Below are 17,736 nucleotides of genomic sequence, written 5' to 3'. Positions count from 1 at the left end.
AATCTTGCCATTTCTCTTTATGAGTTAAATTTTACAAGTTATGTGGCTTCTTTTGCTGTGCTATTTGAATGAACTCAACATCTTAGGGACCATTATCTACCACAGGGCCTGCAATTAAAAAAAAGACTAAATAGATTGGTGAAGTCTGGAATTCATATTTCCTACCATAAGCAGGAACTGTATCCCACAACACCGTGAGCAGAAAATCTTTGAATCTTTCAACTTGATAATCTTATGCTTGTGTTATTGTTTTGTATTCACAGCTTAAACAACGCATTTGTACAATACAGCGGTAAAGTATCCATAAGACTGTCCGAAATAGGCTGTTCTGCCCCTCAAACCTGAGCCATCATTTAGTTGATTTATGAAATAGATAGGGTCTTTTCTGTGGAGAAGTCTAGACTAGAGGGCATATGTTTAAAATCAGAGGAGAAAGATTTCAAAGGGACCTAAGGGACAACGTTTTCATGCTGAGATTGGTGTGTGAATGGAATGAGCTGCCAGAAGAAGTGGTGAGGGCTTGTACAATTACAACATTTAAGAAGCATCGAAATGGGTGTCTGATGAGGAAGGGATCAGAGGGATATGGGCTGAATGCTGTGAAATGGAACTTGATTAATTTTGGATATTTGATCTGCATAGACAAGTTGGACTGAAGGGTTTGTTTCCATGCTGTACATCTCTATGGCTCTATGACTGATCTGACATTCCTCACTTTCAATTTCCTGCCTTTTCCCTGTGATGCTTGATTTCCCTACTGAGCAAGAATTTATTTATCTCAGCCTTAAATATTCACCAGTTCTCTGCCTCCACAGCTGCCTGAGGCAGAGGAGGTTCAAAGACTCACAACGCTCTGAGGAAGGAATTCCTCCTCATCTCAGTCTTAAATTGGTTCCCCTTTATTCTGAGGCTAAGCTCTCTGTTCCTAGACAGGCCCATGACCAGACATGAACAGGATGCAACTGCAGGGTGCAGGGACAACACCTTCAATATTGGAATTCCGTCAGAGCATAGGAGGAGCTGGGTAGGGTGGCAGGTATTTGGAGAAAAAAAAACAGTCAATGTAATAGCCGTCATGGAGCAGTGAGGTGAGGTACTGATAAACCTGTTTGGAAAGACAGGAATTTGTGAAAATTGATTAGATTACTTACACTTACAGTGAGAAAGAAATGGTATAGTTGAGAGATTTGAAAAGAGTAAAGGTGAACTGGCTTGGCCACCAATGGTGAAAGTGTGGTGTGGGAGAAGGGAGATCAAAATAGTTAACTGTTCAGGCATGAATTCGACACAAGATTCTTTACTTGACATTTTTATTAGCAGGAATACAGATAGGTGAACACTCTTAAATGAGGGGATATTGGAATTAGCACAATGCCCACCGCAGGACCACCCATTCAGACTATAATCAGGTCAGCCATTCACCCATGTTCAATTGAAGCTCACAAATCGGTAATGCCCACACAAGTGTACCTCCCTGCCACTGCTCTGATATCATGGGTGGAAGGACAGTCCTGGAACTAACACAGACCTGATAGACTGAACCCCACAGCTGCTAGGCAGTAGTGTGAGTTTTTCATCTTCCAAGTTTCTTTTGTAAGTTAGAGGCACCAAGCTCCCCAAACCTCTTTCCCCCACTCACTGCACATAGTTTCACCTTCCCCCCCACCAACCTCCCTCTCTGCTCTGTCCAACGTATGATCTTGGACTTATCTAAATTTCCAGGTCCATCATTTCCTTGGCCTAAGCAAGGGAGCTAGCTGTAGCCCTGACACCATTCTTGCTTGACACTGCTGGTGTGCAGAGCGGTGAGGTGACCTCCAGTTGTCCTCAATGCAATAGATGCAGACACAGTCTCATGCTAATTTATCAAATTGAACAAGCAGTGTGGGGTGAGCTGGCTTAATGCAGGAGGACATGGCCATGAATTTTATACTGAGGAGCAGGGAGCTATCCTCAGTGTGAAACCTAGTTCCACATCTATAGGGATTTCAATATTGGACAGGAATAAATATGAATTCAAGGCAGAAGTTGAGAGAAGTTGAGAAATTGCAATGAAACAAGAAGGGGAGAGAAAGGCAGCTGTTTGGAGTTTTAAAATGCATAGACTATTGATGCAGTATGGGTATTTTTAGAACTGAGACATGAATGATCTAGGAAATTGAACATATGTTACTACTTTCAACATGCTACATAAATGCATGTTGTTATTGTTGTTAATGCCGAATGCTGATGGGGGGTGTTAGCCAAACTTGTCAACTAGTCATTTACAGCATTGTGTGAATTTGCTTTCACTAGGCTGCTTTACCTGATGCAGCAATGCTTATATTATTTCCCCTCACATAAGAAACTGTGTATGGATAATATTGTATTGAAGAATCTAACAGATGTTTATTACAAATAACTATTATGTACAAGCATTACATTCCTCAGGCACATAAGTGTTTGGACTAGTATTAAGCGACTAGTTTACAACAGAGGAGCATGCTTCCAGGAGAGTGTCATGATTCACATTTCTGAGGTAAAATGGAGCATGAGACCATGCTACACTCAGGTCACATGGACATTTTCATTGAGAACCTAATGAGACATGTCATTAATAATTGTAAACCTAGTTCTTTGTTTAATAATATAGAATATTTTTTTTCCTTGTCAACATTTTTCTTTCATTAGTGTGTGCACTGAATGAAGCCTGCTAGATAAATTATACAACCCTTTTGGAAGTGTTAAACATGAAAATCAATTTGGTAAAGGGACATAATAATCAAACTATTGATTTTCAGGGATGATCCCAAAATATCTGTAACTTATTCAGAATCATAGAATGTTCCAGGACAAAAGGAGGTCATTTGACCTATCATGTTGGTACTAGCTCCTGAAAGAGATACCCAGCTAGTCCCATCCTCCAGCCTGATCTCCATAGCCCTCTAAATTCATTGCTTTCAAATATATATCCAGCTCACTTTTGAAACCTCCTATAGAATTCACTTCCATCACTCTCCCAGACAGCATGATTCCAAATCCTAACAAATTTTTGAGTTAAGAAATTTCTCCTCATCTCACTCTTAGCTCTCTTGCTGATAATCTTAAAATTGTGAGCCCTAGTTACTGACATACCAACTGGTGGCAACAGAATATTCTTCTTTACTCTGTCAAAATTGTTCATACTTTAGAACACCCTAACAAGATTACCTCTTAATCATCTTTGTTACAAGGAGAATAAGCCAAATATCTTAATCTTTCCTTTTATCTCAGATTCCTCATTCCTGGTATCTTTCTAGCAAATCTCTTTTGCATTCTCTCTATTTCTTTAATATCCTTATTTAAATAAGGTGCCCAGAACTGAATGCAATACTCCAAATGTGATCTGATTTGTAGAGATGAAGCATCATTTCCCTGTTTTGTACTTTATGCTTCTATTTATAAAACTAATGATCCTATAAGCACTTTTAACAACTGTTTCAACTTGCCTGGCCACTTTCAGAGAATTAAGTGCTTCAACTCCAAGGTCTTTCTGCTCTTGCCCCCCCCCCCCTTCAAAGTTATACCATTGAGCCTATATTATCTCTCAATATTTCTTCAACCAAAATACATTATCTCAGATTTCTCTACATTGAAATTCATCTGCTAAATGTCTGCCCATTTGGCCAACTTTTCAATGCTGTTCTGATGCTTGCTCAGCATCATCCTCACAATTCACTATTCTCTTTAACTTAACATCATCTGCAAATTTAGAGATTTTTCACTGAACACCTATCTCCAAATTGTTTGTAGAAATTAGAAAAATCAAGGCTCCCAACCTGGATCCCAAGAGAACTCTGCTTTCAACTCTTCTCCGATCTCAGAAATACCCATCTATTCCTAAACCCTGTTTTCTGTTAGCTAATTTCTAATCCATGCTGCCAAGGACCCATTGATCCCAAGCTTTTCTAACTGCTAACCAATCTGGTACCATATCTAATACTTTCTGAAAGTCCAAATATACAACATTCACAATACTACCCTCATTCATTGCCCATCATCTTGTCAATTAAATTTGTCAGATGTGACTCTTTCTTAACAAAGCCATGTTGTCTGTCCAGCATTACTGGTTAGCACTGCTGCCTCACAGCGCCAGAGACCCGGGTTCAATTCCCGCCTCAGGCAACTGACTGTGTGGAGTTTGCACGTTCTTCCTGTGTCTGCGTGGGTTTCCTCCGGGTGCTCCGGTTTCCTCCCACAGTCCAAGATGTGTGGGTCAGGTGAATTGGCCATGCTAAATTGCCCATAGTGTTAGGTAAGGGGTAAATGTAGGGGTATGGGTGGGTTGTGCTTCGGTGGGTCGGTGTGGACTTGTAGGGCCGAAGAGCCTGTTTCCACACTGTAAGTAATCTAATCTAATCTAAAACTTATTTTTCTCTCAGTGTTTATTTATTTTATCTCAATTATGCTTGCATCAGTTTTCTCATGATTGATGTCAAGCTGACACGTCTGTTTCCTGGGTTCTCCTTTGCCCCTTCCTTAAACAATAGTAATACATTTTGACCTTAAGGAGGTTTATAAAATCATGAAGGGCATGAATAGGGTAAATAGACAAGGTCTATTCCCTGGGGTGGCCGAGTCTGGGACTGGAGGACGTAGGTTTAAGGTGAGAGGGGAAAGATTTAAAAGGGATCCAATGGGCAACGTTTTCACACAGAGGGTGGTACGTGTATGGAGTGAGCTGCCAGAGGAAGTGTTGGAGGCCGGTCCAATTACAACATTTAAACATCTGGATGCATATATGAATAGGAGAGGTTTTTAAGTGATATGGGCCAAGTGCTGGCAAATGGGACTAGATTAATTTAGGATAGCTGGTCGACATGGATAAGTTGGGTCTGTTTCCGTGCTGTGCATCTTTATGGCTTTATGTGCAATCCTGCAGTTCCCTGCGATGAGTCGTGTGTTCAGAGAAGCTGAGAAAACTTCTGTTAATGGCTCTGCAATTGTCTCGATTACCTCTGTCACTAATCTGGGATGTATCTGGGTCTGGCAACATCTGGAGTGTTTTTTTCATTAATTCATAAATAGATGGCATCTCTGGTTAGGCCAGCATGAATTGAAATCACTATCACAACCCTACTATAGGTTTCCATAAACTGCCAAAAATGCTTTCTTCTGCTTCCTTCCCAGTATTTGGAAGTCTGTAATAAAATCATGATGTAAGATAGCTACCTGATTAAGGTAATGCTAGTGCTTCCAAATAAACCTGTTGGACTATAACCTGGTGTTGTGTGATTTTTAACTTTATAATGAAACTCAACAAGGTCACTGCTCCCTTCTGGTTTCTAATCTCCAACAATAGGAGCATAAGAAATAGGAGCAGGAGAAGGCCACCTGGCCCATCCAGTCTGCTCAGTCATAGAGTCATAGAGTCATGTACAGCATGGAACCAGACCCTTTGGTCCAACCCGTCCATGCCAACCAGATATCCCAGCCCAATCAAGCCCCACCTGCCAGCACCTGGCCCATATCCCTCCAAATGCCTTTTAAATGTTGCAATTGTACCAGCCTCCACCACTTCCTCTGGCAGCTTCTATAAGATCATGGCTGATGTTTTTGTGGACTCAGTTCCACTTCCCCACATGCTTACAATAACCCTTAATTTATTTACTTTTCAAAAATCGATTTAGTTTTGCCTTAAAAACATTCAACAAGGTAGCCTCAACTGCTTCACTGGGCAGTGAATCTCACAGATTCACCCTTTGAGCCGACGAAGTTCCTCCTCAACTCAGTCTTAAATCTGCTTCCCCTTATTTTGAGGCTATACCCCCTCATTCTAGTTTCACCTGCCAGTGGAAACAACCTCCCTGCTTCTATCTTATCTATTCCCTCAATGAATTCACATGTTTCTATCAGATGCCCTACTCATTATTCTAAATTCAAATAATTATCATCCCAAATGACTCAATCTGTCCTCCTAAGCCAACCCTCTCAACTCCAGAATCAACCTAGCGAGCTTCCTCTGTTCGCCTTCCAGAACCAATGCATCCTTTCTCAAGTATGGAGACCATATAGATTCTAATTCAGGAACAACATCTTGTTCAAGGATAATGATACTATCTCTGACCTAGACTGTTATACCTCCTCTCTTTTTATCCATCTTACAAGCCAGACTGTTAAGTGTCCAACCATGTTCTGAATTGAGGGGGAAAAGTGAAGCCAGATTCAGAAGGTTTAGGAACTTAAGATAATTGGGCCAGTTGATGGCTGTGAAATTATCTGCTTGTTAGTAAGAAATCAAAAGATGATTGTTGATAAACCTATTTAATCACCAGTTGCATTTATTTGTCTTTTGATAATGAAACATTCCAAGCTTTGCCTTCATTCGTGTGGTTTGGGTGTAGCTAGCTAATGAAGCATTTTTTTTCCCATCCCTAGTTGCCCTTGTGAAGGTGGTGGTCACCTGCCATCTTGAATTATTGCAGTCCATGTGCTGTAGGTAGATCCATGATGCCATTAGGTAGGAAATTTCAGGATTTTGTCCACATGACATTGAAGGAACAGTAATATATCTTTCCAACATTTTACTGATGTATAAAAGGGTGGAGATTTAACATTCAGCAAGGAGGTATTAGGTCAGATGGCCAAGAGCTTGACTGTGGAGATAGGAGTGAAGGACTGCCTTAAAACATGAGAATATAAGAATTAGACCTCTCTATCTTGATCTGCCAAATTGATAACATCATAACTGATCTTGGTGTGGACTCAACTCCACTTTCCTGTCCAGTAGAATCAGCAGCTCCCTCATCAATGAAAAATCTTATGCATGCATTCAATGATTCATCCTTGACTGTTCTCTGAGTGGACAATTCCACTGACTAACAACACTCCTAAGTAAAAAAGAAATCTTCTCACCTCCTTCTTAAATGGGAGCCATCTAAATGTTTAACCCTCATTGCTCTGGTTCTGAGCTCCCATACAAAAGCAGGAATGCGACAGGAGATGAATTCCAGAGCTTGAGGCCAATGCTGCTCCTGGCGTAGCGAAATGATGAACTATTAAAATCAGATATGTTCAACAAGTCACAATTTGATGAGTGCTAATATCATATGGACTGTGGAATTGAAGGAAATATCATAGAGAGGGAGGGCAGTTATCATGGAAAGATTTGAAAGTGAGGATGAGAGTTGAATTATTGAGGTGCCAATTTAACCAAGGTAAAGCCTGAGGAGGATTTGCTTTTTTGCTGAATTTTGGATGATCTCATGGCTACATTAAAAATAAACGAGCTGTTGCATTGCATTAACATTGGAACAAATTATTTATCAAAGCATATTTTATTGCTGGATAAGATCCTAAGCTGGAGCATGTATTCACTTCAAACAATTTATAACAGAGAGTCAGACTTTGGAAGTGAAAAATATCTAAGAAAATTTTATACATCAAGACCTATGCTGGAAAGAAAGACAAAGGAAATTAGACTTCATTTTTGAGAAGAGGAGAATTAAAGTTAACATAAATAAAATTTAAGATTATGATAATTTGGGAAGACCGCAAGAAGCTGATCTCAGCTCCTCCATTTAAGGATGGTTTACCATTTACCCTCACCTTTATTTGTTGCAAATGACAGCTTCTTCCAATGTGTTTCTGATAAACATTTCAAATATTGTAAAGAGGATGGAGTGTAGGGAGGAGGCACGTTTAAAAAATGGAAGTTAGATTTAACAATGGCTGTTGGATCTTCAAATTTAACAGAAAAAAGCTGCAGTGTAAATTGGTTCAGCAGATTGAAAGAAGGGTTTACAAGATATGATGAGACAGTTAAGTATATGGCACTGAGGTTAATCAAAAAGATAAGGCTTGGAGCATGATCATGTTGACTCAAACAAAATATCACACAGTCATCTGTGATTTAGCTCTCATCAATACATTCACTCAGTTCCTTATATGATGGAATAGAGTAGATATCGTTGTGTTGATATTAATGAATATTTTTCAAAGAAATTATAATGCTGTGATAAATAAGTGGCAGTACTCAAACACTAAGAGTAATTATTGTTTATCATACTTCCCTAGGTAGTTTCACACTAATTAATAGTGTTCTGTGATTCAGTGCCATTTCAACTGGAAAATTAAAACTAGATTAAAGCAGCTCATTGGGTTTTTCCTCCTGTAATTTTTTTTTTGTGATTGTACATTGGTAAAACCTTTGGGGAAGAGTCTATTCACTTAAAAATACGGGAGTTACTACAGTAACAGATGATCCTATAAAATGAAATTCCCATTGACTAAATCAAGGAATGCACTCAATCATTCTGAAAAGTACATCTTGAGTTTGTAGAACTGAGCGTTCAATATATAATCCACAAAAAATCCATAATCAATATATTTCAAAACTGTAGGGAGGTTCCACTTGTTTGATGATCTGTACTTGATCATTTCATGGCCATCTTATGAGATCTCAGAAAACAATTCAAATTGTTGGAAAAAGGCAGCAGGTCTGGCATGCATCTGTGGAAAGAAAGCAGAGTTAATGTTTCCGGTCGAGTGACCTTTCTTCAGAATTGCTTCAGATTTCAATTCCTGATTTTCTTGTTTTAATTTAAATTCAAATTTAATATTTAATTGAAAGTTCATTTCAGTCATGGTGACCATAAAGCTATTGCTGATTTTTCATAAAGCCCCATCCAAGGAAGGAACTATACCATCCTTACCTGGGATGACCTATAGGTGACTCCAGACTCATAGCAATATTCTTAACTGCCCTGGGAAAAGGCCCAGAAAACCATTCAGTTTAAGAGTAATCAGCAAATGCCTATATATCCAAAGAAACAATAAAAACAAATGTGCTTGGTCCTGATTAAATTGGCCCATTTATGTTCAAATTTAATAAAATAGAGTTTGGGACTCTTTCAATGTGAAAGCTCTTTTTTTATGACACTGACTACAATTTGGGACACTTTTGAGCAAAGTTTTGGGATTTGGAGCAAGAATCCATTGTCAGAATCGATCATCATCAATTGACCCACATAGGTGCTGACCTCATGTTGTATCGAGTCCAGTTAATGATCTTCCCCAAATTGCACTCTCTCCATCTATTGAAGGAGAGCATGACAAGTTCTCAAAGCTAAAGAGTCAACAACAGCCCTCCAGCACAGGCAAAGTTGTTGCAGTGGGGAAAGAGGGATGATGCCTCCACATTGTAGTGCACTGCCAGCATCCTGGAGGGAAAATGCAGTTGTGGCCAGTTGGGTGGGCAATGTCTCTTAAGGCCAGGCCTGGAATGCTGGCTGCAGCCACATACTCCATTTTGCCACCAGGAAACCACTGGCAGGTTCATGACATGTTCTTGATGGTACAGGAGGAATGCAGACCACTGGCAAATTCTACTCAGATTGTTGGCATTATTTGGTTACACAGCACTAATCATAATAGGAGTAGGGATAGGCCATCCAGCCCATCAAGCTTGTACTGCTATTCAGTAGCAACATAGATTGTGGTCTCAACTCTATTTTTCTACTGGTCCTCCATAACTGTTCACTCCATTATCAATCAAAAATCTAATTCAGCTTTGAATGTATTCATTGATCAGTGTCCATTGCACTTTCTCGGGTAGAGAATTCCAATAGTTAGTTACACTCAGAGAAGGAATGCCTTTTCAGCTCCATTTTAAATGAAAGAACCCCTGAAGTGTACATCTTAGTTCTGGATTTTCTTACCAAAGGAAGCATCATTCTAATCATCTACTATGTCAGGCTTTTCAGACTATTCTGTGTTTTGAAAATGATTGAGTAAAGTCCGGCAATATCATGGTCAGTTTGTTGGATGCAGGGTTTAGGTTTGGGCATTCATCCTGGTCAGGACCCTGCACCTCTGCCTCCCTTCCTGGCATTTCCAGTCGACATTACCTTGTCAATCCAAACTGCAGCAGCACACCCAACTTTTCCTGGGTCTGCCAGTCTACCATTGGTGCGACCTTATGCTTATCTCTCAGGTGGAGCTCCTGGTTTCTCAGTGTTGGGAACTGGCTTCTGGAATAAGAGAATGCTGGTGTTCAGATTGCGTGAATCTGCTAGATGAGAATGTTCCTCTTCACTGGGGTGGAAGGCCAACCTGAAATTAATGAAAGACTTGAAAGCCATGAAATGGTTATGGGGCAAGATGGCTCCATGCAGCAAGGCTTACCCGGACTTATGCGCCCTCCAACACAAGAAGCAGCTCATGAACCTTGACAAAGTTCCTACACTGGTGCAGATCTCCTGCATGACTTTTAACGCCATGCTATTAAAAAGCCTAGCCAGTGACATCCCTGAACGACTCTAAAAAAAGCAAATGAATTTAATGATTAAAATAGTCCACATACATATTTAGAAGAAAAGTTCTATTTCTCTGTGTGGAATTTGCTAAGATCACCGTTCATGAGGTAATGGTTTATACTCAAACTGGTGAATCTTAGAAATCCTCAAAATCAGAGTTAACATCTCAGGTCAGGTGACCTTTCCTCAGAGTTGGGGCCCAGTTCTGAGGAAGGGTCACTTGACCCAAAACATTAACTCTGCTCTCCACAGATGCTGCCAGACCTACTAAGCTTTTCCAGCAATTTCTGTTGTTGTTTCTCATTTACAGCCCCTGCAGTTGTTTCAGATTTTATTCAGCAATTGTCAAATACACAGGCAAACGTAAGTAATAAGCTAAAATGAATAGGGAAGGGTACTTGGCACAGCAAAAGGATAAAGGCTATTGTCTTTTACAGTTCTTGGAGTCTTTTAGTTGTGAAGATAATTGGAGTCACAACTCTTTAGCTGTTGTTTCTTCAGTATTGTTAATGCTTGCAGATAACCTTCAGTACTTGGTGAATTGCTGTTTTTACAAATTTCTTTCTCCTTGCCAGTAACTGCAAGGTTTAGAGAGACAGTGCGATTGAGCTTTGAGCTTCTCGTTGCTTTCAATTCACTTTTTCATTTTCTTCCGGCATTTTTTTTAATATTTGCTACTCAAAAGCTGTTGCCTGAACCAAGGTTCTTCTATGGATTCCAGTGATTTGTAGCATTGTTTTGTTTCAAACTTGATGACATGGAGGTGACTTTCATCCCAATGTGTAAGTTCAAGAAAGGTATGAATGAACCAGAAGAAATGGATCTGAGTTTCAATTCCTTTTAAAATGATGATAATTTGAACTCAGACTGTTCCTTGTTTCCTGATGGTTCCAGAGAGTCATAAAGTCATAAAGATGTACAGCACGGAAACAGACCATTTGGTCCAACTCTTTCATGCCAACCAGTTATCCTAGTTTAGTCCCATTTGCCAGGATTTGGCCCATATCCCTCTAAAGACTTCCTATTCATATACCCATCCAGATGCCTTTTAAATGCAGTAATTGTACCAGCCTCCACTAAGTTGGCTCAATCTAGTCATGCAACCACAGTAACAATTTTCGTTCAATGTTTGTTCTTTTTAGCAGTTACTTTAGTCCAAGAAAGTTTTATCAGATGATGGAAGTTGAATATTGATAGTCCGTGCTTGCTAAGATAGCAACATTTACGCTTTCCTTAATGTTTTTTACTTCACTGGATGCACAATTTAGAATAATTTTACAGATGAAATAAATCAGGATAATTTGTTTATAAACTGTTACTCATTGAATGAATGTGTACACTAGAAACCATCTGTCATGACAGAAGCTGAGAGTATAGTGAATATTTATGATCAGATGAACATCAGTACTTCCAAACGTTGTTATTAATGGACTCCCTGAGTGTATATTAGGCTAATGAGCGTTTGCAATTTTCCCAGTGCAAACTTTTCTATGTTATGGGAACTACCTGGATAATAGTTTGAGACACCTGTCAATGGGTGCATTTTCTTGTAGTGCATCTCTAATCAACAGTTGGATAGGCAATCATTTTTTATTTCTTCATTCCTGCTATTGCTGTTTACTTTATTCATTTAAGCTAAGAAACGCTTTAGGCTTGTTCTGTTGGTTTAGCATCTTATTCAATTACTATGTTAAGCTATAGTGTAGTAATGACAAAGCTCCCAATTTCATGTAGTGCATTCTCTATCCCAGTTGGGCTGCTTAAAGGGAGGCATTAGTTTGAGACATGGACACTTCAGTGAGGGAACTAAGAGGAAGATGAATTGAATCTCATCAGTTCTTGTTTACCTTATATTGACAAGTTGCATGATTTATTTGGCAATGAACTGCTAACCGGCCACAGATGGATCCTTCATTTGGGTGGATACAGTGGCAGTGATGGGTACTTAAGAAGGAGTTGAAAAATTTTTTTAAAAATTATAAAACTATGCAAACAGACAGATGTATAAATTGTTTTAGAATGTGCGAGAGCTATTTATGTGCTCATAATCTAATAGACTGAACAGATTTTTGATTTGCAATATGTCAGCGATTTTAGCTTAACAGCCATCGAGGGCTCTAAAGGCTTTGTTAAGATTCTCTGCTGTACTTGCAAATGGCAGAAACATATTGCGCAGCTAATTGATTTAAATTTAATGCTTTTCTTTGTCTGGCAGATGACTGCGATGATCACTTAGTGTCTGATTTGCCTCAGTCGGTGTTCGATTCTTCCTCAGAGTTGTCTAGCAGTCACAGCCCTGGCTTTGCAAAGCTCAACAGACGCGATGGTAAGATGCAGGCTATTCATGTTTATGCTGCTGGTCTTGAATAACAATGAAAAGACATATTCATTTTCATCAGTTTGATGAGTGTGAAAGGTCAGATGCTATAACTTGCACTTCAAACTATTCATTTTAGAAGTTCAGGCAGTGGATGATTCTCTCCACAGTCCTTTCTCAAAATTAAAAAAAAACCTTTAGCAAACATAATAATGATGGTGCCGTTCTTCTCCTTCTGTCTTTGTTTTCACATATTTTTAAAAATTTTGCTGAAAAAAGGCATGTTGTTCACAATTGTACAAAACCCAACATGAGATACCTTACTCATAATATCTGGCTGCATTTTAAACTGAGCTTTTACAAATCCATCCAGTCATTATCACTGAGAAAAGACCATTTTCATACTTGAAGAGTACGATTTTAACCTTGATCCCATCTTCCTATTCCTTTAGCTCATATGAAAATTAAAAATGCATATGATATAACTTGAAGAGGAGGGAGGCGATGACATACTGGCATAATCACGGGACTGTTAATCCAGAGACCCAGATGATGTCTTGGGTACCTGGGTTCAAATCCTGCCGCAGCAGATGATGGAATGTAAATTCAATGAAAATCTCTAATAATGGCAATTGTTGTTTGTTGGGGAAAACAAAATCTGGTTCACTCATTCCCTTTCTTGAAGAAAACTGCCTTCTTTACCTGGTCTGAACGACATGTGACTCCAGGCCCACAGCAATGCTGTTCATTCTTAACTGCCCTCTGGGCAACAAAGGATAGGTAATTAATACTGGCCCATGCAGTGACACCCTCACGCTGTAAATGAATTTAAAAATAAATGTAAGGATATTAAAAAAGGTAAAAAAATAGTAACAGCGGTCGAATGACTGTCATGGCTGATATTCTGCTTCAACTTCACCTTCCTCTCCACTCTCCATACATCTCAATTGGCTGAAATATCTAAAATCTATCCACTCTGGTTGCAATATAGTGAGATTCATGTAAATCATGACAGTGTAATGGATCACATGACTCTGATATCAGTAAGAGAAGGGAGACAATGTTCTCGAGGATTGTCACTGGATTAGTAATCCACACACCCCAGTAATGTTCCTGACAACCGGGTTCAAATCCCACCACAGCAGTCTTTAACCACTACGATTCACTCCACAAGAAAATGTCAGAGACACTGGATACTGCAATCCAGATAACGTTCTGATAACAAGCCATCAATAGTCCTGAAGATTTGTGCTCCAGAACTTACCACACCCAAGGCAAGCTGTTCTAGTACAGCTACAATATGAGCATCTCTCAACAATATATAAATTTGCTAGGTATGTCCTGTTCATAAAAAGCAGGACCTCGATCATCAGTAAAATGATGGAAGGTGTCATTGATAGTGCTATCAAGCACAGTGCCATCAAGCACTTATCTAGCAGTAACCTACTCACTAAAGCTTAGGCCCTATAGCTCTTGACCTCATTACAGCTTTTGTTCAAAAATGAACAAAAGAGATGAGGTGAGAGTTGTAGCCCTGAACATCAAGGCTGCATTCGACCATGTGTAGCATCAAGGAGACCCTGAGCCAATGGGAATCAGGGGGGAGAACATTCTGCTTTGTGTGGAATCATACCTGACACATAGGAAGATGGTTGAATTTGTTAAGGCCAGTCAGCTCAGCTCCAGGACATCTCTGCAGGAGATCATCAGGATAGTATCCTAGGTCCAACCATATTCAACTCCTTCATCAATGACCAGAAGTAGGGATGTTTGCTCATACTTGCACAATGTTTGGCACTATTCGTATTTCCTCAGATGCTGAATCAGTCCATGTCCACGTGCAGCAAGACCTGGACACTATCCATAGTTTGGGCTGACAAGTGACAGTTAAAATTCACATAACACAATGATTATCATTAACAATAGACAATCTAATCGTCACCCCTTGACATTCAATGGCATCGCCATCACTGAATCTCTCATTATCAACATTCTGGGGGGCTACAACTGACCAGAAACAGAACTATATTCACCATATTAATACAATAGCTACAAGGGCAATTCAGAGTCAAGAAATCCTGCAGTGAGTGACTCACTTCCTGAATCACCAGAGCTTGTCTACCATCTAAAAAACTTAGGTCAAGATTGTGATGGAATACTCCCAACATCTCTGGGTGAGGCATCATAACCATTAAGAAGTTTGATGCCAGTCAGGGCAAAGCAGCCATCTTGCATCTAAAAACATTCACTCCCTCAATCACTGACCCTCAGTAATAGCAGTGTGTACCATCTACAAGTTGCTCTGCACTAACTCACCAAGGCTCCTTCGGCCATTTTTTCCAAAGACATGACCAGTACCAGTTCAAAGGACAGGGAAAACAGATAAGTGGGAGCACCAATGTCTGCAATTTCCTGACCAAGCCACTGTTATCCTGACTTTGGAAGATAAAACTCTCCCTTCAGTGTCACTGGGTCAAAGTCCAGAAATGCTGTCCTGAAGTCAGTGTGTCTACGCCAAGTCAATGGCAGCATTTCAAAAAGGCAGCTCATCTCCACTTTCTCAAATGGTGTCCAGGGATGGGCAATAAATGCAAACTCTGCTAGCAACATTCACATCCCATGAATTATTTTAAAATAGTGTGAAGACAACAGTGAAAACTGAACATATAAAGAGAAAAGTTTTAGACATTACATTAGAGAGCTCTAGTTGACGATTTACTTTGTAGAGATAAACATAATTGAGTTTCATTGTACATAAGGAATTGAAGAGCTGTAAGTAAAGATAAGGACCAAGCAGCCTCAGGGACAGTGTACATGTAGATGTTTATAACCCAGAGATACTCCAGACAAGTAGCTCAATGTGGAGTATCAGTATTTGCTTAAAGCACAAGATAAAGCATGAGGCTTGAATATATCTGATGAAGGAGGATCCACTGTGCTCTGGTGTAGAGAATACCAAGGATTCATAACTCTCAAAGGAAATAAGTTTCTCCTCATTTCAGTCTTAACTGACTGCAATTTTATCACGAGTCTGTCACCCTATGTTCCAGGTTTCCCAGCCAAGGGAGAGACCCTTTCACTTTTAACTCAGTTAATGCCCTCCAGAAGTTTGTATGTTCCACTGAAATCATTCCTCACCATTGTAAGCTCAATAAAGCACAAGCCCAATTACCTGAGGTTTTCTGTATAGGCCACCCTTCTGATTCCAATCCAGTGAAATTTCACTGTAACACTAGCAGACTGATCATAATCTTCCTTAGATGTGGAGCCCAAAACTACACATAATACTCCAGATGTGGTCTGAAACGTTATTATGGTTATGTAAGAATGTAGAATTGATGGCAAAATCAGATTAGTCATGATCTTATTGAATACCTAAGCAGGCTCAAAGGACTGAGTGGCTTACTGTTGTCATATGTTCATTTTGTCAGGAGTAGTGCTGGAAAAACACAGCTGGGCAAGCAGCATCCGAGGATTAGGAGAGTTGATGTTTCAAGCGTTAGCTCTTCATATAGTCTCAACGTTCAATAGAATTGGAGAAAGATTTCTTTATTGAGCTGAAAATGTGTTACTGGTTAAAGCACAGCAGGTTAGGCAGCATCCAAGGAACAGGAAATTCAACGTATCAGGCCAGAGCCCTTTATCAGGAATGAGGAGAGGGTGCCAGACAGGCTAAGATAAAAGGTAGGGAGGAGGGCCTTGGGGGAGGGGCGATGGAGATGTGATAGGTGGAAGGAGGTCAAGGTGAGGGTGATAGGCTGGAGTGGGGTGGGGGCGGAGAGGTCAGGAAGAGGATTGCAGGTTAGGAGGGTGGTGCTGAGTTCAAGGAAATCGACTGAGACAAGGTGGGGGGAGGGGAAATGAGGAAACTGGAGAAATCCGAGTTCATCCCTTGTGGCTGGAGGGTTCCCAGGCGGAAGATGAGGCGCTCTTCCTCCAACCGTCGTGTTGTTATGCGATGGAGGAGTCCAAGGACCTGCATGTCTTCGGTGGAGTGGGAGGGAGAGTTAAAGTGTTGATCCATGGGGTGGTTGGGTTGGTTGGTTCGGGCGTCCCAGAGGTGTTCCCAGAAGCGTTCTGCAAGTAGGCGGCCTGTCTCCCCAATATAGAGGAGGCCACTTCGGGTGCAGCGGATGCAATAGATGATGTGAGTGGAGGTGCAGGTGAATTTGTGGCGGATATGGAAGGATCCCTTGGGGCCTTGGAGAGAAGTAAGGGAGGAGGTGTGGGCACAAGTTTTGCATTTCCTGCGGTTGCAGGGGAAGGTGCCGGGAGTGGAGGTTGGGTTGGTGGGGCGTGTGGACCTGACGAGGGAGTCACGAAGGGAGTGGTCTTTGCGGAACGCTGATAGGGGAGGGGAGGGAAATATATCCCTGGTGGTGGGGTCCGTTTGGAGTTGGCGGAAATGACGACGGATGATACGCTGTATACGGAGGTTGGTGGGGTGGTAGGTGAGAACCAGTGGAGTTCTGTCTTGATGGCAGTTGGAGGGGCGGGGCTCAAGGGCGGAGGAGCGGGAAGTGGAGGAGATGCGGTGGAAGGCATCGTCGATCACGTCTGGGGGGAATCTGCGGTCCTTGAAGAAGGAGGCCATCTGGCCTCCCTCTAGAAAGATTTCTTTATCCCTGTTCGACAATTTTCTTCGAATACAAGTCAGCAATGTGGCATGGTGACTCCGTGGTTAGCACTGCTGCCTCACAGACCCAGGGAACCGGTTTTGATCCTGGCATTAGCAACTGTCTGGTGGAGTTTGGATGTTCTCCCTTTGTCTCCATGGGTTTACATTAGGTGTTTTAGTTTCCTCCCACAGTCCAAACATGTGCAGGTTATGTTGATTGGCCATACTAAACTGTCCAGGGATGAGCAGGTTAGGTGGATACACCATGGTAGGTGCAGGATTATGGGGATTGGGTGGGATGTTCTTGAGAGTGTTGGTATGCCTTGATGAGCCTGCTTCCACAAAGTAGGGATTCTAATTTAAACATGCAAATTGCTGTCAAGATTCATCGTGGTACCCATGTGCTAACTTTGTATTCTTGTATAAGCATGTCTGAACATCAAAATGTAACATTTCAAACTCGTTTAAAAAATATTTCACTTTTCAATTTTGACTGGAAAGGCAAGGACTGATTAGGGATAGTCAAC

At 40.7% G+C, this 17,736-nt stretch overlaps 1 protein-coding gene across 1 annotated transcript in view; it reads left to right on the top strand.

Moving 5' to 3' along the window:
- LOC132817391 (contactin-associated protein-like 5) overlaps positions 1–17,736 on the top strand; it is an 899,316-nt gene that overhangs the window by 105,558 nt on the left and 776,022 nt on the right. Inside the window, exon 2 of the mRNA XM_060827811.1 lies at positions 12,490–12,600. Within this exon, the coding sequence (XP_060683794.1) occupies positions 12,490–12,600 (111 nt within the window). The remainder of the gene's footprint in view (positions 1–12,489; positions 12,601–17,736) is intronic.

Source organism: Hemiscyllium ocellatum, chromosome 7, assembly GCF_020745735.1.
Source record: "Hemiscyllium ocellatum isolate sHemOce1 chromosome 7, sHemOce1.pat.X.cur, whole genome shotgun sequence".
NCBI lineage: Eukaryota > Metazoa > Chordata > Chondrichthyes > Orectolobiformes > Hemiscylliidae > Hemiscyllium > Hemiscyllium ocellatum.
This window is presented reverse-complemented; position numbering and strand designations above follow the sequence as displayed.